This window comes from Paramormyrops kingsleyae, chromosome 7 (assembly GCF_048594095.1).
Source record: "Paramormyrops kingsleyae isolate MSU_618 chromosome 7, PKINGS_0.4, whole genome shotgun sequence".
Classification (NCBI taxonomy): Eukaryota; Metazoa; Chordata; class Actinopteri; order Osteoglossiformes; family Mormyridae; genus Paramormyrops; species Paramormyrops kingsleyae.
Genome location: NC_132803.1, coordinates 28283710 through 28306465, shown reverse-complemented (window position 1 = coordinate 28306465; position 22756 = coordinate 28283710). Strand labels below are relative to the sequence as shown.

The window sequence follows — 22756 nt, the reverse complement described above, 5'->3', positions numbered from 1 at the left end:
AGACCGAAGACCGATTGGTTTAGCCTGCAGTATGTAATGCAATCACTGCTGCTGCAGTGGCTGTGTTCTGCCTTAATGTCGTTCACATAGCTCAGCTGTCATCGTGTTAATTCCCTGGAATTTCCACTTCACTGCATCCCAGTGCCGCACTGTTAAATGTGTTCAATATTTGTGCCATTGTTGTATCAGTATTGTTGTATCAAATTCCAGTGCATGAAAGACGCACATTTTTGGTTGATCATTTGGTCATTTTCCTGTCATTGGTTATTGTATTCAATGGCTAAAATATGTACAAGATGTTTAAGGAGACTGTCCAGGACTGAATAGCTGTACATGGTTTATTGCAACAATCTGGATTATATAGGGGCTCTTTGCATTACATTACAAAAATACTTTAACCCAATGATTTATGTACAACAGGCACATTGGTTGCTCTGTGGTGGCAACAGTTATACAGTCTGTGTAGCTTGGAGTTACGGTAAAAGTAACAGTAAGCTGAAGTGCCCCCTTGTATGAAAATACTAACAGTCACACTGACTCACATCAGACACCAGAATGCAAGGTAGATGACTGTGACTGAACCAGTGAAGTAACTTTTCCACATCAGAAGGTCTTCATTCACTCATGTCTCAATAAGGTCTGCATGGTGTAGATGGTTTTTCTCATCCATTCTGCACATTTTTAAAACACTAGTGATGCAGCTATACCTTTGTGTTTCTTTTTTCCATGAATCTAATTAAGTCAGAGAGGGTTTGCTATTAAAATGAGTAAAGATCATGTCTGTGAGTATAACTGCATCATTATTATGATTGATGATGATGCTGTACAATTACATCACTAAAGAACTGGCCTCGATAGATTGCCATACCATGCACGCAACCAAATCTGGATTTGGGTTTCGTTATATATATATCGTAATTTATAATCCAGAGCTTTGTTTCCTTTTCTCACTACACCACAAAAAAAAAAAAACATACATGAGCCAATGTGAAGATTCGCTCATTCACACACTCGCAGCAGATCAATGCGCTGAGGACAATGCGAGATTACATACCTTCTCTTGGGCCTTTGAGATGGCTGCATGGACTCTCTAGCTAGACCCCATCCCCAAAGCACCCCCTATCCACAGGGAACACATCTTACAGCACGTACAGAGTCCACAACAGTGCTGCACTGCCTTGTGTTCCTTGGTCCCAGAAAAATGCGCCATTATCTCAATCTGAGGTTCTCTCACAACACAGATCCAACTAAAGTTACCCACTGACTTACATTAAATGCTTACCTTCAAATGTATATGTCCATAAATGTCACTGGATTAGTACTCCTGTGTCAGATTTTCACCCAGACATTGATTACGATTAATATTTTCAAGACTAGCACTCTTGGCTCATAATGGCATCAGTACAAAGCTTTGATTATTTACATATTATTTATAGACAATGCCTTGAAGAATTAAATGGCACGGTTTGCTGTTAAACACCTCTTCAAGCACGGTAAATACTACTCTATGCATGGGGTCTTTTTTTTTTTGCTAGTGTTTTTCAAGTTTGATGTATAAGGAAATGGGATGTAATGTGGAGAAAGTAATTCTCATATGTTTCGTTCATTGCCGTGTGACTGCTGTGAAACGTAAAGCAAGAAAAACATTCAGCGATCACCCTTTATTGTGTAGAATGGAGGGAACCTGCTCAAAGGCTTTCAGGATGAGTTTTACGGGACAATGCCACTGGCATGACTGTCTGACCTTCTCTGAGGTCATTGCACTCCCCAGACTGAAATGTCTACATATTTATAGGAAAATATACAAGATAGATTGAAAAAAGCAGAACATAAAAGCTGATGTAAAGACCTTGGAATACTAAAAACACTCGGGGCACTGAGGTCCAGCCTAGACATAAATTGTCCGTTGTGTTTCATTGCTTTCTTCCCTTAATGGAAGGTGTTGGCGTTTGGCCGAATCATCATGGTCACTTTCTTCAGGGAGTAGGCTCCGCCCCTAAACTCCGCCCAGTAGACTCCATCCTGGTAGCGGCTACGGTAGTGGCCCCCCCGATACCACACACCGTTGAGGTTGGAGTGGGCGCAGGCGTTGTACCACCAGCCTCCCTTCTGATAGTGGGCACAGTTACCTGGAGAGGAAGCGAGTGAGCATTACATCATGGTGGCCAGAGATCTGGGGTCAGCCTGACCCAAGATTCACACATTTTCTTCTCCCTCAAGCTGGTGATGAGAACATTGTAGATGCCTGTTCAGGTTCAGAACATTTCTGAGAAGACTCAATCTCAGAAAAAAAAAAAGTTTATTATTTTAATATTTTATTATATAAAGTTTAGTATTTTGAGATCCCCAAGACATAATATTATTGATAAATGCTGTAGATGTACTAAAAACAGATGTAATTGCGTGCCACGTGGTCGTACCTGTGTACACGTCATGGTCCCTGTCCAGCGTGGTGAACTGCTTGCTGTTGTGCCAGGTCAGGGAGTCTCCTGCATTGCCGTGGTAACGCCCCACCCGCAGTTTGTAAAACTCGGCCTCCGACTCGACCCGGAAGCTGGCGTACTCCGCGAACACCTTCCGGCCCGACCAGTCCTCCAACGTGACCAGAAGCTTATAGGTGCCCTGGTTCGTCAACCAGTAGATATTCTCCAGACCTAACCAGTACTCCCCGTCGATGTTCCCAAAGCCTTGCTGCAAGAACGGGACCATGAAATGGGGTTAAATTCAAGCTGGTTAGCCCCAGCACCACTGGGGCCCTGGGAGCCCAGTTTAACTGGTTATTGTATTAGCAGTTGGTATGAAGTAAGTGATGATTCAGAAAGCATCACAATGACCCTGTTAGCTTGTGGCCCCCATCATGCTGACAGCAGGGTCCTTCGGGGACCAGCCCGAGTTCAGACTCTTTACTTGTGGCCTGATTCATGCCTGCTTATGGGCTAGAAGATGGGAGATCAAGAGGAACCGAGATGGGATTAGTCATCCCATCCAAACAGCAGAGACTGAGGATGCTTCGTGTGGGCAGTGGGAACTAAGGGCAGGATTCTCTCTCAGGCATCATCTTCAGGCTTGTCTCTAATTTCGCATTAGTGATACAGTTCATTCTTAGAATCCTGGGAAGAAGCTTACACTTACCTCCTACTAAAGGGCCTTGCAGATGAATGTAGGAACATATTGACACATAGAGCAGAGGCCTGACACATGGCTGGAGTCACAAATAACCATTGAATCAGTCACAACCCCCACGCTTCAAGACGTGCAGCTGTAGACAAATTCATGGTATCCCATCAGGACTGGACTGGGATTAAATATCAGTCCTGGACTATGCAGTCCCCCATCACTTTTACCAAGTGATAAATTGTGCCAACAGCAGTGAGGGGGCCATGGTTTGGCGTCCCCCACATTCCCCTCTACATTGGCCCACCGGGAAGATGCACCGCATCTCAAACGGCAAAGTCCAGCCCTGCGTCTGGCCGCATACTAGATTTCCTTTTGGAGCTCTCAAAGTACCAGTCGTTACAGTATTTGCTGTCCCTGTCTGTTCCTGTGCTAGAGTTCCTTACCCACATGGTACGGTGCTTACTGGGGATCATTTACGGCAAGAATATCGCTTGAAATCTGACCATTCGATTTTCGTGTTACTTCTATCAAGAATATTTCTGTTCTTCTACAAGTTATTATCTGTGAGATAGATATACATTATTTGTTGACTGTATATTATGTTTATATTTTGTGAATCTTTCTTGTTTCCAAAAATCCACACACACACAGGAGAAAATATTGTTTCCAAATGTTGTTTAGTGCCCCCCACACACAATGATAAACATTGACGCAAACATGGAACCTGCAAAGCTTTTCTCTCTTTAAAGCAGCCTTTGAGAAAATATTCTTCAGGCCCCGGTGGCTTTTGCTGACAACTGAGTTACAGGACGATTTGCAGGCTTGCAAACAAATTTTATACCCCATCAATTGCCGGGGTTGCCATAGTCAGTGCAGCTAGCTGGCTAACTCTTAGCATCCCACTCTAACGCCAAGAAAATGAGCTGCAACTCATCGCTAGCTACAAGTGATAAATGACTCATATAAAAATTGAGATTTAACTGTGCAAGCCTCGTCTTGCTTCTGGCTCTTGTTAGCTACTGTAGACCCTGGAGTGAGTCAATGTCTCTGAGCATTTCTGGAAAATGTATCTGTAATTGTCCCTATTTACTGTGTTTAATTGATGTAGTGCTGTCAGAATAGGAGTCTTGCCTTTGCTGCAATTCAATATACTGAACCTTTCAAGTATTTAAGGAACCAGCACAGAGATAATTATTCCATCTTTCACCATGCAGGTATAAGAAGTAATAATTGGGGACACTTCTGAAATGCCTTACCTTGTACGTCTCCCAGTTTCTGAAGAAATTTACTGACCCGTCCTGCCTCCTCTGGATGACGGTCCAGCCGCCGGGGTCGTGTCTCTGGTCGCACCACACCTGCATGAGCCGGTTGCCGTTCTCGGGCCTCACCAGATACATGCCGCTGTCGGCGTGGCCCTCGTCCAGCGCGTGCAGGCAGTCATTAAATGGCCCTAGTTGGGAGGAAGTTGTGAGACATCAAGCTAAAGAGAAGGTGGCAGCTCTCCAGGATTCTGCATTCTGACTGTAAAAATCAAACATGTCTTTTAAACTGTAATAAAACATTTTCGGCTCAGTCCTGATGACCTATATCAGTGGAGGCTGCTCCTTTTGGAGTTCTACTGGGAAAAGCTTCCCTTTATCGTCATTCCTCAGCAAAACCTTCGTAGATAAGGCTGAGCTCGTTCCAGCGGTCCACCACAGCAGGACTATGGGAGTACTGGGGGACTGCGGTTATCCAGTTCTGCTGCCATGCAGGATTCCCATTCCACCAGCTGGAAAACTCTCAGCTTGAGGTCGGCGTTGACTTTGGCTGTGTTTCCCAAGCTGCCGCGGGAAACTGCTACAGGACTTCAGAGGCCAAGAACAACATTGGAACAGGGGCAATAGTCCCGGTGGCTGAATGAGGCCCCAGCAGGCAGAGACCAACAGGTACTCCATCCATGCTCAATAGATGTGAGAACCTCATGTTTTTCATTCTGGACAAACACAACAACTTTGTAACGTCCATCAAAGCCACCTGGAACAGAGCCTAGACCACTTGTGCAAATTTGGTTTCAACTTTATGGAACGGCATAATTGAATGCAACCCACGTTAGGTTATGATTATGATTATCTCAGAGTGCAGAAGAGCACCAAAAAACATTTCGCAAAGTATCATTTATCTTTTTTTACTCCTAGTATCTCACATTTACTTGACAGTGACCATAGTTTCTCTCTAAAATGGATCTCAGACATCATTCCCTACATCATTTATTTGTGTTAGGGACTGTACAGTAACAGTATACTTCTAGCAAAGTCATAAACACATATAAACGCTGAGGATCATGAAGTCTAGCATTTCTCTTTTTAGCCCCCAAACAGACAGACCGTATTGTCAAGGTGACCTAGATGTAGCGGAGTTCACTGAGAGGCCTCTTCGGACCCACATTCTAATAGAATCTGAGCCTATAGAAATAACTGGAAACAACTGCTTGAACAATATGTAGCTCCCGTTCATCAGTCCCCCAGGACAGAATCAGGCAGTCACACATTTCATCATAATTAGAAGATCTGCTCTCCTACTGTTTTCAAGGAATGTTGTAGAGCGCCCTCCCTCAGTAAGGAACAGTGGGAAGGGGTCTTCATGAACACAAATGCTACAGGCACTGAAATAATTAAGGATATAGCAAAGCTCAGCAGGGGCATGCTGATGCTAGCTGGCCGGGCCGGGGCTGCTCTCTACAGTACCTACACCTTACCATTAGATGTGGTTGCGCTTATATACTATTTACAAGCTTATTCTTCCTGCTGTCTTGGTCCTTGGGTCTCAGAGCGGCATCTGAGTCAAGACAGCAAGAGAGTCTGGAGCCAAATATATGGTGTCATGCATCATCAAGTGGTACATCCCCTTGTAAATAACCAGTGTCTTTTTTGTTTGCAAATTTCCATGCTCTACAGATCTTCAGATAAAAACAGATGTTCGGGGTAAATGCTCAGGCTCCTGCTCCCAGGTGTCAGCGGTTGGTGCACATTCCTGACATTTAACATTCCACTGGAGGTGTATTTGCACCATTCCTCCCACACCCTCCTCCACTCATAATTCCTAGGATATTCATGCAATTTATTCATGAATTTATTCAAAAGCATCGTGCCATTTCAAGGAAGACTAAGAAAGTACTGGTTAAATTAATATTTTCAGAAGACTCCCAGGAAAGGTATTCAGGTCTTCCTTCATATTCTGTAAAAAACAGAACCAAAAACATCAGAATGGGAGAGATCCTAGCTTATCGCCTTTTTAATACATCCCGTCACATGTTGAAGATTAGTGTGTGCAAGGGAGGAGATCCAGCAGCCAGCTTCTATTATTCAAATATTTCATTATTGGTCCAAAGCACAGCCCAAGGTGGAGGATTTGCAGCTACGTCTACAGTATGTAAATAAAACAGCCCAGTGCAGTGCATGATATAAAACTATATATTTCTGTTTTTAATCAACTGGTGCCACAAATATGGTAAGCAGTGAGCTTAAACTAGATCGAACCTGGACTGTGCAAGAAACACTGTAGGAAGTGTTTACCTATGAGCTGGGGTTAGACTGGCACAGCATAGTGGTATAATGCAGTTTAGGAAACAACTGATATGCTTGTCTCTCAACAACCTGGTAACCCTAAGATATTATTTTATAGTCTTTTTCTTAACTCTCTTTACTAGTTTCTTCTTTTTTAATTTATTGAATTGTGGCTCCACCGTGTCTAATTTGTTTTAGATTTATAGCGCTGATTTTGCCTGGGACATCCTTCCAAAATCATCAAAAGACATGTGCCGATGGCTTGCAGGGGGGTGGGGGCAGGATTTAACATTGGCAGCGAGCCTGACAGGAGATGACAGGTAGAAGACGGCGAGATAAAGATCCTCTGCGGCCCAAGGTAACGGGAGACGGCATGTTTAAGGGAGACGCGGAGAGGAGGCGAGTGGGGAAGATAGAGAAATGAAATATGACAGGCATTGAACAAAGAGGATAGAATGAACAACAGATTCATGCAGATCGGGGGAGGGAAAGGAGACAGACTACAGAAAAAAGGACCAACAGGGGAGAAGGAAACAAAGTCAGCGGCTTTGGCAGACTGGCTGAAAAAATGGGAGTGCAAGACTGGGAGATTTCAGGTGGAAGACCAGGAAACTGGGACGTAAGTCCAGCTTGGTGAGTAAGAGGGGATGGAAAAAAATTAAAGGAAAACATGGATAAAGAGAGGAGGAAATATAGAGGATCAGGGAGGAAGAGGAAAGTGGACGGTACAAGTGTAAGATATAGTACCAAGAAATATTTCCTACAAATCCGTAACTGTCCCATCTGCACATATATATGTTATCATGTACTTGGTAGCCTCTTTACAACAGTAATGTCTGATGTTTTTGTCTCATTTGTTGCTTAAATCTGCAGTAGATGTTCCAGCTCACTCTCTCTTTAGCATTGTAGAGAAGGTATGGTTCTATAGGGGGAGACCAGGTCGCTCCCAACCTGTCATGCCCCGTTTGGTACAGCCCACGAGGTTCGGTAAACACCTTCGGGTCACCTCGAAGATGTGAGCATGGCGACGAACAACGTAGGATGGCTGGAGCATCACCACAACAACAGCCCTCTGTTCTCCCCGACGTGACTCATAGGTCATGGGGCGGGGGGGGGAGTTTATGAATGGCTTTTTAAATCTGGACAAAAGGCACCTTCTGAGGCACTCATGACAGCTTCACAGCTTGAGTCACTCGGTTGCATGTGTGCCAGACGCCTTGCGCTTAAAACTGACAGACTTGTCTCTTGTCACTGCTTACATGGCAGGCACTGCCTGAGTCAACAAGGAACGTTGGAGGAGGCATTGGGTGTTGGGTAATGGGGCTCCAATAAGTGTCTGGCAGGGCTCACAGAAGGCCCTCATCTTGGAGCCAGGGGCGTATACAGGGGTGGGGTCACAGGGACACTAGCGCCAGCTGAAAGCTGATTGGATACCCATTCCCTGTTACTCACTGATTGAAAACGTATCATTGGCTAATGATAAGGCTGGCCCGAAGCATAAATTATGGCCCTAGAATCACCCCTGCGTGGAGCCAAGTCATCTAGGGATAAGAAAGGGAGCTCAGGGGGAAATCTCATCCATTCACTTATTCTTCCTGCTATTTGATGATAAATCTCTCTGCGCTAATTTAAGTGGAACACGCTTTGAAACCAGACATGTGCGTCTTGTCTTTAGGATGACTTTGATGACAGATCTGTTGGTTCGATAAATATCATTAAGGCTGTTGATAACATGAATTATATTTAAAGAGGCCCCTTTGGAAAGCCTCTGGGATCCTGTCATCCTGCGGTGCATTCCTATTTATAGAAGAGTGAGATTTCATGAGCTTCGTAGGAGTACCTGAATATAGTGGAAGCTTACTGTTTACTTGAAATGTGCACCCAGAATTCTGATTAAAGCAGCAGAGGTTCTGCTAAATGTTTAGCTACCACTGCACCTGAGATTGATTATACATTTTGCTTGCGGATCTGCACCTTCGGTTTCCATTGATGAGACTCACCTGATGGAGTGTTGCTGATGGACGGACTGTGTGTTCCATTGGGCATTGTGGGAAGCAAAGGGCCTTTGAGGTTCTGGTCACTCTGGATCTCGTTGGTGATCTGGTTGGTGATGCGGGTGTATGTCGGTGGTTGGTAAGGTTTGTTGAGAGGTGGCTGAGGTGGTGGCTGAGGCTGAGGCAGGGGTTGGGGCATAGGTAGTGGTGGAGGCCGGACCACAGGGGGCGCTCTCTGGCACTGCTCTTCCAGCCGGGCAATGGTGGCTGTCTGGTTGTTAGCCAACGCTGCTAGGTGCTGGTACTTGTGTTCCAGGTCCTTGTATCGGTTGACCAGCTGCAACATCTCAGACGTCTGGTTTAGCACACGGCTCTCGAGCTGCGAGAGCTCCAGCGCGTTGTCCCGCTTGCGGATGATCTCATGCAGCAGCTGCATGTAGAGCTGCGTGACACGCGAGTTCATGTTGCGGCTCTCCTTGCGCAGCAGCTTGACCTCGTTGACCAGGCCGCCATCGACCTCTACCAGCTGCTGCAGGGTCTCAATCTGCCGCTTCTGCTTCAGCAGCTCCCCATTCAGCAGCTCCAGCTCCTGCTTGTGGACGCGGTTCTCCAGAAGAGCGTCCGGCTCCCGCGAGTTCACACAGATGGCGCCCGTCACCTTCCGCTGCGGCACGATGAAGGTGTAGGAGCACTTGTCCGGCTGCTGGGCGTCGTCAGGGGAGCGCCCGTACCTCGTCCGCGGCGGTGGCTGCTCTGCATACAGAAAGTCTTTCTCTGGGCCTTCGTTACTGCTCTCAAACTCCTCAGCCCCTCCCGCCGTCATGCTTAGAGGCCCTGAGGCCAAAAGCAGCCCCAGAACAACTGTGAGGAGCATCACGCTACTAGTCTCTGGGCTGTGGGGGTGTTCGTGACCTTGATGTGGGTGGTCTCTGAAGACAGAGGATGCAAAGCCGGATAGGAAACGTTAGTTAGAAGGCCACGGTCATCGGAACATCATTCATCCTGGGAAAAAATTAAATTAAATACATGTCTATAACTCATGTTTTTCCACATGCAGTGTCAGAGAATTGTCAGAATTTAAGTTTGTGTGTAGCTGCATTAGCCAGAAATGCTTTCAAGTGTCTCATGAACAAGAGAGAATGTTGAACAGTGTGGCTTAATTTACATGTCTATGTGAATTATATCCAGACAGCAGACACATTCAGTCAAAGCAAACCTACACAACAGGAAGTAAGAGCACAGATCGAGGCACAGCAGAATTCACTGAACTTTGTCCATTTGGTGCATTGCACTCTGAAGGTAATAAACTATTTATGCAGACATTGTCCCTGTGATGGACTGGCATCCCATCCAGGGTGTCCCCTACTTTGTGCCCTGTACTGCCTGGGATAGACTCCAGACTAGCTCCATAAACATTAACCAGTTAATTTAGACAGATGGACGAACGTCGCGCTTGAGATTCTCAGACTTGTTTTTGATGTTACTTTCATCATGAAAACAAAGGCTGCAAATCAGTGAAAAACGTATCTGTGCACCATGTTCTTGGTTTCAGCTTTGGATTAAGCAATAATCCATAATTTAGTTTTATGTAATATTAAAAAAAGAACAGACCCTCCGCAAAAGAAATTAAAGTCACTTGCACAGTGGAACTCTGGACAGGCGCCATTGAATAAACCCTCAATCTATTTTTATACCATAAAAGCACAAAGCTTTAAGCTCAGCAGCATGTTGGGAAATGTAAATGGACATCTCTCGGAGCAGGGGGGAGCAGGGGGGAGCCTGAGAGAGCGGGACGCAGAAGTGTCAGAAAGAATATTATGTTTAAAATTTCACCCCATGTACCAGTGTGTGAATCCCCAAATATAAGATGTTTTTCTCATAAAAAGGCAGGAATTTGATAGCACTAAAAAATGTTGCCTCTCTTCTTGGAATGCAGAAATAAGCAGGTATATAAATGTTCATAAACTATCTGTTTGTAGGATTGTAAATCTGTGTCTTTTAGCTATTAAAAATGAAAGGTTACCAGTGTTATTTAATTTCATCTTCTTGCGGTTGCTGTAAATACAGATAGCGGAAAGTCCAGATTGGACAGGCATGACCGCCTGACCACTGATTGCTTTTTATTTTGTTGTGTTGTGTTGTTTATGACTGGGATAGTGCTCTCTCTCTCTCTCTCTCTCTCCCCCCCCCCCAATAGTCAGGCCGTCTTTTATGGGGAAGTTCCTGTAAACAGCACAGCTGGCAGCGGAACAGTGGACGGCAGCTTCTGAGGTTCCGCTTCTACTGGGTCCACAAAACAATCCTTCCATGCGCCAAAACGCACGCCCATGTAAGAGACTCGTGTCGCTGGCACCGACAAGCAGCTTTGCAGCCAGCTAGACAGCGAGACCCCTAAAAATAACCCCTGGGGCAGATGGGAGTGCTGTCGTGACACCTAGAGGAATTTTCCATGCGAAATGGCTGAGAGTTGCCCATCCTGTTGGAACAGGTGTGAGATATCGCCATGTCGCTCCCCAGAGCTCGACCCCCCCCCCCCTTCTTCTAATGGAAAATTTTTTTTCCTCTCTTTACCCTGATTTTGAAGATTCGAGAAAAAGTCAGTGGATATCCTTCACCACCTCATCGACGGATTCACCCCCCCCCCCCCCACTGTGCTTAAACCACAGAAAATCCAATTGCATTATATGACAGCATCCTGAACAGCCTTCCTCAACCACATAGGTTGGCCTGTCTGACCACAACAGTGACTGAATAATGACTGCCAAGCCCCCCCACCCCACCCCCCACACCAAATGGCCCAAATCAATTCCCAAATGAATGATTACAGTGCTCACAGCACAGTGATGTTGCTTTAATTATTTGTATAATTGAGGCAGATGCCATGCAGGTGGACAGAGCAGTGGGTATAAAGACTGACAGGAAATGGTCAGCTAACACTTCCATGCCATGTGACTGTTCCATGTGTGTCCTGAATTTTCTATTGTCATTCCAAGCCTCTCTCATTCCCCTCTGGATACATGCACTCCTGTGTTTGGAATGAGATGGTGGGGGACATAAGTGGGGCCATAATTCATACAGAGGGGGACCAACCTTATCATTAGCCAATGATATGTTTTGAATCTGTGAGTGACAGTTGAGGGGGCACACTGGGAGCCAATCAGCTTTCAGCTGTGACCAGTGCCCCTGTGGTCCCGCCCCTGTATCTGCTCTGTTACATGGACTTCCTGTAAGCTTTCTGGATCCACTGTACTGAAAGCAGAAGGCTTATGTACCGTTCACATAGTGGCCTGTATTAGCTGGGGTACGATCCAAGTGTCGAAAGAAATAAAAGTTTTTAATAAATATTCCAATGCCATTAAGTCATAAGCCTTTTTATGATTTACTTGATTGCGATACTTGACGATTTTTATTCTCCGGCTCTGGAGGATACAGATGTTCTGCGTTTGTGGCCCCAGTCTCCTCATGCGAAATGTTCTCGTGCCGTTGCTGGATGCGGTGAATGTGATGACATTAGAAGAACAAACGATTTTTAATCAAGGGGCTCGTGCCCTTTCCGCTTGACCCATCAATATCTGTCAAGTGGAATATTAGCAGCTGTTCCATTAATCTAATTCTAACTTAAAACATCTGAGTAGAGATAAAGTAATACCCATTTTAAGAAATGAATCAAACGGCACCACCACCAAAATGCAGTGCATTCCCGGGACGACTCTGGGAAGGATCCATTTTCACAGCGAAAATACCATTTCAGAATCACAAGAAAAGGTCTAAAATTACACAGGTAGTCGGAAGATGTCATGTTTTGTACATGTTTCAATGAAATTTAACGCCTTAAGACATGGGAATGTAGATGAGAGGGATGTTCCAAGGCGGGGAGGGGGGGAGCTGGAGCCAGAGATCTTTCACAACGTGAGCGAGCAGCGTGTGGATACTGCTGTTGTGCAACGTTTGGAGGAAGATGTCATTTGTTTGCTATCTCCGCTCATGGACATCCTTGCCTCAAAGGGATTACGCCGAAGTTTTGCTGGATGTTTCAACAACGTCGGACAGCAACACCAGTTGCACCTCTTCGTCTTCTGGATGGAACGCCCCCTCACAAGTCTCTGTCTCCAGATAAGTGTGTTTCCAGGGGAGTGAGAGAGGGGTCCCAAATTGTGCAAGAAATGCATTCAGCAGGAAAGGGTTCTGGAAGCCTTCAGTCAAGTGATTAAAGTTAATATAGATTTTTATATTTTAGATGATATATAAACTAAGGTTAATCACCCTCTTCATCTGGTACACAATCAGCACTTGGTGTGAAATCCCCAAATTCCCCTCTCTTGCTCACTTCAACTCATTTTCCCAATCTACTTTGACGTACAAGGGTGTTTATAGGGGTGCGGACATTGGCCCTAGCGGAGATCACGGGACATGGGATTCAATCCCACAAACTTCCAGACACAGACATAGATGCTCAACCAACCATAGAGGGATGTACCAGCAAGGACTGCTTCTCCGTCTTGGTTAAATGATTAGATGAAATGTTCAAATTCATGCAGCTTAAAAGGGGCAGTATAGGGGCCACAGCAAGGGCCACTCAGGCAGTGAGTTGGCATCAAGGTCAAAAAGGTCACTACTCAAACAAACCTGACTATAGCCCTGATTAGTCAGCACGCCCCACCCTCCCCAGCTTCTGTCATTGATTACTCCTCTACTATGCTGTGATTTCTTTGTTACTCATTTGCTCTTCTGTTCTCAATTAACCTCCATTGCTCTCTTAATTAATCTCCCCTTCAGTTTGAGATGATCAGTTCTAATGTACTGCTCTGTTCTTCATTTTCCACTTTGAGTTGTTATGGAACCTTCCTCTGCCCTGTGTTTTCTCAGTCAGTCAGATGAATCAGATAAACGCTGTGTGTGTGTGTGTGTGTGTGTGTGTGCGTGTCTGTGTTCGGAGTGTCTCATCATTTTGGTATGACTCTGAAATGACTGGACTTTTGGCAAGACTATAACCAAAAAAAAGGACTTTGGTTTCGTTTGTCTCAGAAGGGGCTTCAGTAATGCTGTTTACAGGTTTGAATGCTAAAAATACAGCCCAGGTTTGCCAGGCAGTGACCGGACACACTGCTGTCTCTGCTAATCTCGTGCCTGGTGCCAGGAGACAATCAGCACATGTTAAATTAAAGGAATCCCCAGAAGCTCATTTTTAGCACAGGTGTGTCAAACTGCTAGAACATGCAGGAAAACTGAGTTTTAATGTCCTGCCAAATGCGTGAGAGTGTGGCGTGATTGTGGACACACTTGACAGCTAAAGATGTTTCTCAGCAGCTTAGCCTCAGTTATGTTCCAGCCTTCAGTGCAATACAAAACCACTTTTGAAGAAAAACTATTATGAAGTGAAAATGCAGTTAAGGATATTTAGTTTATTGTGAAAGATAACACTGAAATGTGCTGGTGTTCAATCTGCATCTGGTTTACAGCCTGGACCACCATGACAGAGATGCTGTCGGTCCATTAGTGTGCTGTACAAGCAGATTAGCTCATTCTCAGCATCGGGGGAGGGGGTTATGGTTCCCAACACAGCAGTCCTGCCAGCGTGTGTGTGTGTGGGTGTGTGTATGTCTGTTGATTATGTTTATATTACATTGTGGGGACCAAGTGTGTTATTTTGATGTTGTGGGGACCATGTTTCAGGTCCCCACAAAGACCTGTAAATAGTGTGTGTGTGCGCGTGCGTGCGCCAGCCACCAGGGGTGTGCCCAGGTCTATAAAATTTCCCATGTGCTCTAGCTTATGTCTCCCACTAAATCCAATTTTCCTACCAGAGGGATCAAAAACAAGTACCCAAGCACCCCCCCCCCAGCTCCTGGGGCACACCACCATTGTTCTGGTTATGACATCACACCCACACATGAGCCGGCCATGACAGGGAACTCCGCGTCTATTGAGGGGGTGGGGGCTATCAAATGCTGCTGACAGGGGCTGCATGTACGGGCTTCTCGCATGCCGATGGTAACGCACATGCTCTGTGGCAATCCTGCAATCATCAAGCACCCGAAGTCTACCCTAACTCACCCACACCACCCATTAATACCACTCTGATTCATACTGCACCTCCTCCTAACTAGTACAATGCTAAATTGCCCCATGAAGCCCCATGATCGTATCGAAGGATACGATCTCCTTCAGCAATGTCACTTAAGCCTTTGCTGCTGTCTCTGGGGGTTGACAGTGTTCGCACAATTAAATCCCTGTCAACTACGTAAATGGAGGTGACAATCATGTCCGTAGAAGAAAAGGAAGCAGGATCAGCGAGCCGACCTGAAGTGCAGCGTTTGCAAAGGGCCGCGTCTCGGCGGTATTTCATTAAAAAGCACTTTGATGCCTCTTTGGACAAATCAGGTGGAATCTGCCGTCGGCCTGGCAGCGGGTCTGCTGGGCCAGCCTGCATTTAGCAGGATCATCGCTGCAGGTTTCGTGGCTCGTCTGGAGCCTCAGAGAGTCTGAGTGAGCGGGATGCTGGGCTAGAGGAACGGGATGCTGGGCAGTCAATGTGGCAAAACCTCGAATATCAATGAGCTGTGCTGATGAGCTGTTTCTGCTGCAGTCACCATCAAATTCAGGCAGGACGCCTGATGTTTTCCAGGGCTGTAGGCTATAGCCTAGGATAGACTGGGCATTAATCTGCCCCCTGGTTCTGTCCCACCCTCATGCTCAAAGTCTTGAAAGGCTGAACCTTTCCTGCAACTGTGGTGCCTCAACCCATAAGATGAACCACACCGTCGTTATTGTGACCACCAGAGGTGGGCAATTCAGGTCCAGAGAGTAGATGCCTAGACCAAGATTTTGTTTCAACCAACCAGCTGAGTACAAATCTACCAACCAGTTGAGTATAAAAGTGTCACAGTCACAGAGGACTCAACTGTTTGGTTGAAACAAAATCTTGATCTGGACTTCTACTCTCTGGACCTGAACTACCCACCTGTGGTGACCACCTACCCCCCAGCTCTGGTCATGCCCTCCCCAGATGCTATGGGACATCTATAGTGCAGGGCTGAATGTACAGGCCTGGCAGAGACAGAGATTAACTGAAGTGTGTTCAGGGTTGTAAGGGTTAAACTGTCCACCTGTCCCTCGGGGGTTAATTGAGTCCGATTGTTTTGCTGTCAACACCTTCTAAGTGGCATTTAGAAGGAGCCTCTCCTGCCTTATTTCAGATATTTCCTCAGCTGCCTTCCCATTTAACTGCACTTAACCCGGATAACACCTTCACCCCTATAAACCACATTACTTGGTTAACAGCTGTTTAGCACCGTGGTATTCCTGCGCTCCTTGTGGCAGCGTCAGGGGAAATGGGATCGCAAGTGGAGACCCTGTCGCGAATGTGCAGACCATGAAAATGAAAATGTTTTATTTAAGTGACAGAGTGGCCCCATGTGGTGACAGCTGCCCCTGGAGGAGATAAGACCAAAACACACAGGAGGATCCTTCTCATGGGTCTGAGATCCCATTAGCCAGGTCTTCTCTGCGGTGTAGTCTAGCTACAGTATATGTGTTTAATACTGCCTGGCAAACTACTCTGGGGGTGGAGGGGTGGGGGGGTCTAGGAAAAATAGGCTGGGGGATTGTGGGGGGGTGGATGGACTCAAGGCATTCTGGGAGTCTGCTTATCCAAACATAGCAAATGGATACAAAGGTAGGATTCAGCTCTTCAGGTACACTTGGGGTTTCAGGCTGTTTCCTGACAAGTTGGAAAGAAAGTGTAAAGCTCCCTGGGGGGAGGGGGGGGTTGCTGCTCCCCATTACACTCCCCCGATTAGGCACAGGCTCCCCCCGGACGCCCCCCTGCCCCTGATGACCCCACTGCCTGCGGGGGCTATTCTTAGAGCAGCCGGAGGTAGGGGGGCTGCAGCTCCGGCAATAAGGCGGGGGGGCTGACTCTGCCAAAGCCACCCCCCACGCCCCCCCCCCCCCCAGTTCAAGGCCAGTATCTCTTCCCAAATATGTTTTAATACAAACATCCTTGGCTGTTGTCCTGGGGGGATGTTTTGTCGCATGACATCACAGGTTATAAATTTAAGCATTTATCTCAGAATGAGGGGCGGGTGTTAAATTCATGCGAGTGTGACAGTGTGGCACCCAACCGGGGAGGGGTACTTCAGGATCCAGAGTCTGCTCCCCCACTGGTCATCCAACTCCACTGGAAGTGTCATGTCAAGGTTACAGTGGCGCTCAAAGTCCATCTGAGCAAGCCCCCTAGGCAAGCCTCATTGCTTGTGCCCCCCCCCCCCCCCAACCCTCCCAGCAAGCTTCATCGGCAGCATACATAGTTCAAGAGAAAATGAAATCGCCTTGCTAAGTCAGCGCCCCCTTAGAAAATGACGCGCCAGGTGGCTGCCTGTGTCAATGGGCTGACTGGCTCTGCAGAACTGAACACTTTGCACCAACGGACTATGACTGAATCCCGGCTTCCTGGCTAATTGATGGGGCAGAGAAAAGCCCGAAAGACACCAGAGCAGAGAGCGCACACCTGAGCAAGAAGGAGCAGAACAACACTGCATGCAGTGACGGGGGGCGGGGCTCTTACCAGATGCCGGTCCTCACCGCTCGGCTTCCCCGTTAAACTCCTTGCCGTCCCGGCAGATGAGACGTCGCCGCCCCTGTGGTCATCACAGGTCGCACACGCCGATCCAGCAAGTCACCGGTCCCGTGCCGCCCCCGCTGACTCTCACTCTCCTGGGCCGTGCAATCCCCCGGCGTCCGTGGAAGTCAGGGGTCTGGACCCCTTGAAACACTTGGCCCCCTTCGTGGGGGGGGGGGGGGTAGGGGGTGGGGGGGATTTTGTGAGGAGCAGGAGTCAAACGGCTGTGGTGAAACTGAAGGCATGAAAGTCAAAAAAAAAAGTTTTCAAAAAAATAGTGGAAAAAGAAAGCTTAAAAAGTTTTTAAATCCACTGAGAAGGGCTGAGAGTTTTTAAAATAATCCGCTTCTTAAAGCCACTTCATGGCACGCAAAGTGCTTCTTTGTGAGGAGACGGATACTTCCCTGGTGGAGAGTCATCACTTCTGACTCACGGCTGCAGAAAGTCAGTCCTTTTCAGTGGTGCCTCCCCCTTTCCTCTGCTCCCTCTCCCCCCCCCTCACCCCCCCTGCTCCGGTGTTGTGGTCTGATGAAAGCGCTCAGGAACAAAGCCGCGGCGGCAGTAAGCCATGTGTTGGCACCTCCCATTTCTCCTGCGAGGGGCAGCCCCTGTCCCAAAGCCCCCAGTGTCCCGTGCAGCCTGAAACCCTCCCCAGTCCATCCCACAACACTAGCCCCCCCATCTCTCTCCATCAGACATTTGTGGCCTAACACACCAGCAGCGATTCGAGGGGGAGGTCTGCCGGATTGTGCCTCCCAGCCCCCTCTGCTCCCCATGGGGAAGGAGGGGCATGGGCGGGGGGCTCCCTACCTGTGGACCCTTTTACCCCACTCATTTCTTCCACTCTCAGTCTTTAGTTCCTTTTATTACTTTGTTTCATTATTGGCTTTTCCTGCATACAGACCCAAGTGCCACGCCAGGATTGGTTGTGTATTGCAATAATTATGCATTAATACTCTGATTACATTGACACAATAAGTTACTATTCAGAATGCTGACCCTCGGTACAACTTATAAAACGGTACAATAAGGAAATAATAAAAATATAATTGTAAAATGCCAGTTTCAATTAATTAGAATGTTGAAGTTTTGACTAATATATTTTTACCCCAGTGTGACTGAGAGTTTAAGTGTTTTAGGCTTTATTTGTGGTGCGGTGTGCTTTTTCCGTAGTCCCTGCCACTTCCTCTATTTTGAATTTTAATGAGGGTGCCGGCTGTGATGTGGCCAATCTCGGTTCCTTAGGCTGAATTAAACCGCATTTCTCGATATCTGGGATCCTTTTAGAGAGTGCCGGCTCTCAATGCGTTTTTTTTCTCTCTCCCTCAGATCCAGGAGCGGCTCCAGTACTCGCTGGAGAGCAGCAGCTTCTTGCACGGAGGAAGGAATTTCACTTGTGCATTAAAATGGGGAAAGAAAGGCGGTGAGACGCCAGGCTCTCCATCGGGGTGGCGGCTAGTTAACATACCTCTGGCTGCAGCCCTGCCTCACGCCATGTAACTCGCGAGCTGTTTGTGCGACATCGCCTTCATCTAGCGCTGTCACGCGCTTTAATATGTGCGCCAGTCTTTTAAATCACCTTCCGTTTGAAAGCTGCAGATCGAGTAAACGGAGCCGTTTTATCATGTTTAAGATGTTTCTGGTGGTGTGTAGTGTCTAAATGTATGTGTTATTTTGCGAAATGAATTCAGCCTGATCCTCTTTTGAAGACGTGCGTTTGTAAAGCGAGATTAACAACCCCGTGTATTGTTGCGGCGAATTGCATTCCTCCAGTCACCGATCGCACGAAGGTCTCTTCCTGTTAACGACTCGTTTTGCCTCCGTTCATTGATATTTTATTCAACTCCAGATGCCGAAGAGAAGCACACCCTTTTCTTACATGTTACATCTCTTGCTTCTCTGAAAAGACGCAAAGCACGACCACAGCACAAAACTTTGAACAAAACATCTCTGTTGTGGATTATGAGTCAGTGAAGCCAGAGAGGGACGAAAATTGTGTTGTGTGTGTGTGTGTGTGTGTGTTTGGGGGGGGGGGGGTAGGTTTATATTACATTGTTTTTTTTGGACGTTGTGAGGACCATTTTTCAGGTCCCCACAAAGTTACTTATGTAATGTCGTCATGTTGTGATTAGAGTTTTCCCCATAGAAATGAATGGTGTGTGTGTGTGTGTGTGTGTGAGAGAGAGAGAAAGAGAAGAGGTATAAAGGATCATTTCAAAATAGGAATGGTTCTCTCACTTTCATTTCTTTCCATCTCTCCTTCCTGTCTGTCGGCAGATTTGAGCTGTGCAGGTTTGTATGTTCAATGTGTCGTGTTCTCAATCTCTTGAAGTCTGTCAACTCATGGTTTAGGGGAAAGTGTTGCACAACAGCCTTGTACCACATGAAAAAGTTTTATTTCAGCACAAGAACTTGCTTACATTTAGTCCTGTCCAGAGCTGATAACCAGGTTGTGTTGTTTACATAGTGTATCGTGTCTCATGCTATCTGAACAGAATTCTAGTAAATTCTTCGGTTAATGTTTATTTTCTAATTTGTAGAACACAAAGAAAAAAGCAACGTGAATTTAGAGAATAACTCCCAGAGACATTGGGAGTCGCCTTATTTTGTGGAAGCTGCTAGTCATTTAGATTAGTGTTTCTCAGCCTTTTTTTTTTATCCAAGGACACCCCTGTGTCCAGGAGAACATGTTTGGGCCCCCCTACACAGGCTGTGATATTGTTTCTCTTGTATGCATTCTGCAAAGATGACAACAATTGCCTTTGTTTATTAATATGAATATTGTTATTTTGTCACACTGTTAAACAATGTAGTTTCTTTTGAACATGACTCAGACAAGCTGCTTTCAGCCACTATGTCCACAACAATGTTTGTTTCTCACTTTATAATATTGTTCTCAAAACAGAAGGTGAATGTTTATGAACAAAAAATTGAATCTAAAACCTATTTGACAGCCATTAAACATGCGCTGAATGTTTGAATAGACCCTAATTTTGAGGTATTAGCCTTCAACAAAATAAAACAAACATTGCAAGTTTTTTTTTTAACAATGTCTTAAAATGAGATGAGCCAGGTGACAGTGATTCCACACCCCGCCTCCGTCAGCTTCCCCCTGAGGCGCCGCTGTCTGCACGGTTTGATTTTAGCTGTGACTCTGGGATTATGTGTAATGTCACAACCAAAGAACACTATTCGTTTTTAATAAAAAATCTTCAGTAAAGCATTAACTTTAACGCACAATTAAAGTATGCCATCCTTTATCTTGTTTTGAAAAACTATCAATATGGGCTATCGCTCAGCCCTAGCAATGTTGTACATTTTTCTTGCTTTTCTCATAAATTGTGGTCCCCCTTTCAATCCTTCCTGAGGCCCCCTAGTGGGCCACACCCCCCCCTGCCAGTTGAGAACCACTGATTTCAATTACAGTCCACCTAATGAAAACTCAGTATTCATCTTCCAACTGCAATAGCAGTTTGTCAGGGTACCTGAAACGGTGAAGTGTGTTTGGGGGACAGACTCATAGACTCCACTGCATGCTGTGGTCCCGGCCTTCCGGGAGTGCAAACCTTCTCTCTCACGTCGCCGCCGGCGGCACACGCATCGCGTATGGCAGGGTCACGCCTGACAGGCTGCTTTATGAATATGGTGAAGCTTTGAGCGGGATAACAGAGAGAAACGGGAGCATTTGTGGCGTAGATGGTTCCTATTGGGCCCAGCATGGACCCTAACCCTGTGTATATATGGAAGGATAACCCATGTCCTGCTTTAACAACACCTCGGCTGGGGGGGGGGGGGCACAGCCTCTACTGAAATGTAACAGCTTTCGTGTTTTAGTGACATTAACTGCAGCCTCATGGAAAGGGGGGGGGGGGTTATGTGGTGGTCAGCCTGTCCCTGAATCTCACCCCGCAGTGCTCATGCTGCTACGTGACTATTATGGGCTTGTCAGTAGGCGACTGGTGGAGCCAGATGCACGACAGCTTTCTGCATTTGTGTGTCCGTGTGTGGCTGGGATGGTGGGGGATGTGTGTGTGTGGGGGGGGGGGGGGTATGGTTTCAGCATATGGAGATTGCAGTCTTCTGTCTCCTGTTCTGACAGCATGTTTTCTGGACGCGCTCTGATGACTTCAGTGCATCTCATTCTGCTTATGGCGATGCCTTTATCGCGCTTCTGACTGAACTGGCGGGGCCTGTCCTGCTTTACACACAAACACCGTCTGATGGTGACTGCGGCAGAAAGAGCGAGTTGTGGCCCCTCATCTTCGGCCCTCGGCTTTACATCCACTTCCTCTGTTTAGTCTGCAGACTGACAGCGTGACTGATGAGCTGATATCTTTGGGTTAGATCTGGCCATTCTCCGGGGTGACACTCCGAAAGGTGCGTGAACAGCGCAGGCATTCCACTTTTTGTTCTCACAGCGATCATTCCTGCAGGAGAGCACTGCAGTGGCCTCTAACGGAACGCCATGTTTGGAGCTCAGCTATTGTTCCACTTTGGGAATGTTCTGTGTCCCAAGGAATAGAATGTCTGCCCCGCTCCGGGCTGCCGCTCCGTGATTGGCCGCCGCCGTGGCTGCCAGTAGGAGACAGCGGGGGAGACGTCTTGTGACTGAGGGGGCTGTAATCTGTTGGGGAAGCCTGCCAAGACCAGCAAGGAAATACTAACACTTACTCCCACACACACTGCACAAAATACAGATAATGCATAAAGATATAAGTGCACACATATACTAAGACACACTTATAGACACAGACACACAAAGGAAAGGTCTGCAGTGGACACAGTGCATCAGGGTTAGTAAACGCACACATGGATATACTGTAAGCTAATACAGACATCCATGCATAATATAAAATACACAGACAGAAGGAACGGCTTTTATAGGGGAGCTAGTCAGCCTGTGAGGGGGGGGATCTGTGATGTGAGTGACAGAGTGAAGGACCAGGACCCAGACCAGGAAAGCGGTGAAGGTGGCCAGTCACCTGAGCAGACCTGTTAGATGGTGCCCTGTCTCAACTGGAGTCCAACATGAATCTCCAACGAAGTGTAATGGGAACCATGGGGGCTTAATTAAACACCTTTGCATGTAAATGATTCAACTGTGTCTCCCCCAATATCAAACTTTCTTCTACGCTCATGTAATGGAGTCATAAGTGTAGACTGCAGTCCCTACCGGGACCAGCCGGAGGTCTGTACTGGAGTGAGAGATGAAAAGCAGGATAGATTTGTTAGCATTTTTCTCCTGTTGCTCACTTGCTGCTCTCCTTGAGACAATGTTATTCTCAAAACACTAGGATTAGCATCACAACCTAAATTATAACCACACATTTAAATTAATCATTCAGCTCTTGTTTATATGGCTGGCTGTTTTACAAGACCATTCTGGGGCTCGAACCTGTCACCTGATGGTCACACATCCAGTTTATCACCCACAAGACCTGCCAAAATGTTTATAGATTTTCTGTATTATTTTACACTGA

The 22756-nt window shown here is 46.6% G+C and overlaps 1 protein-coding gene across 1 annotated transcript; it reads right to left on the bottom strand.

The window, feature by feature from the left end:
- Positions 1-324: 324 nt before the first annotated feature.
- On the bottom strand, positions 325-17799 carry LOC111833130 (angiopoietin-related protein 2-like). The gene is made up of 5 exons (XM_023791082.2): positions 17223-17799; positions 8663-9585; positions 4374-4567; positions 2421-2691; positions 325-2129 (listed from the first exon to the last, which is right to left on the bottom strand). Exons 2-5 carry the CDS (start codon positions 9528-9530, stop codon positions 1930-1932), a joined length of 1533 nt encoding a protein of 510 aa, XP_023646850.2. The 5' UTR covers positions 9531-9585; positions 17223-17799; the 3' UTR covers positions 325-1929.
- Between the last annotated feature and the right edge of the window lie 4957 nt (positions 17800-22756).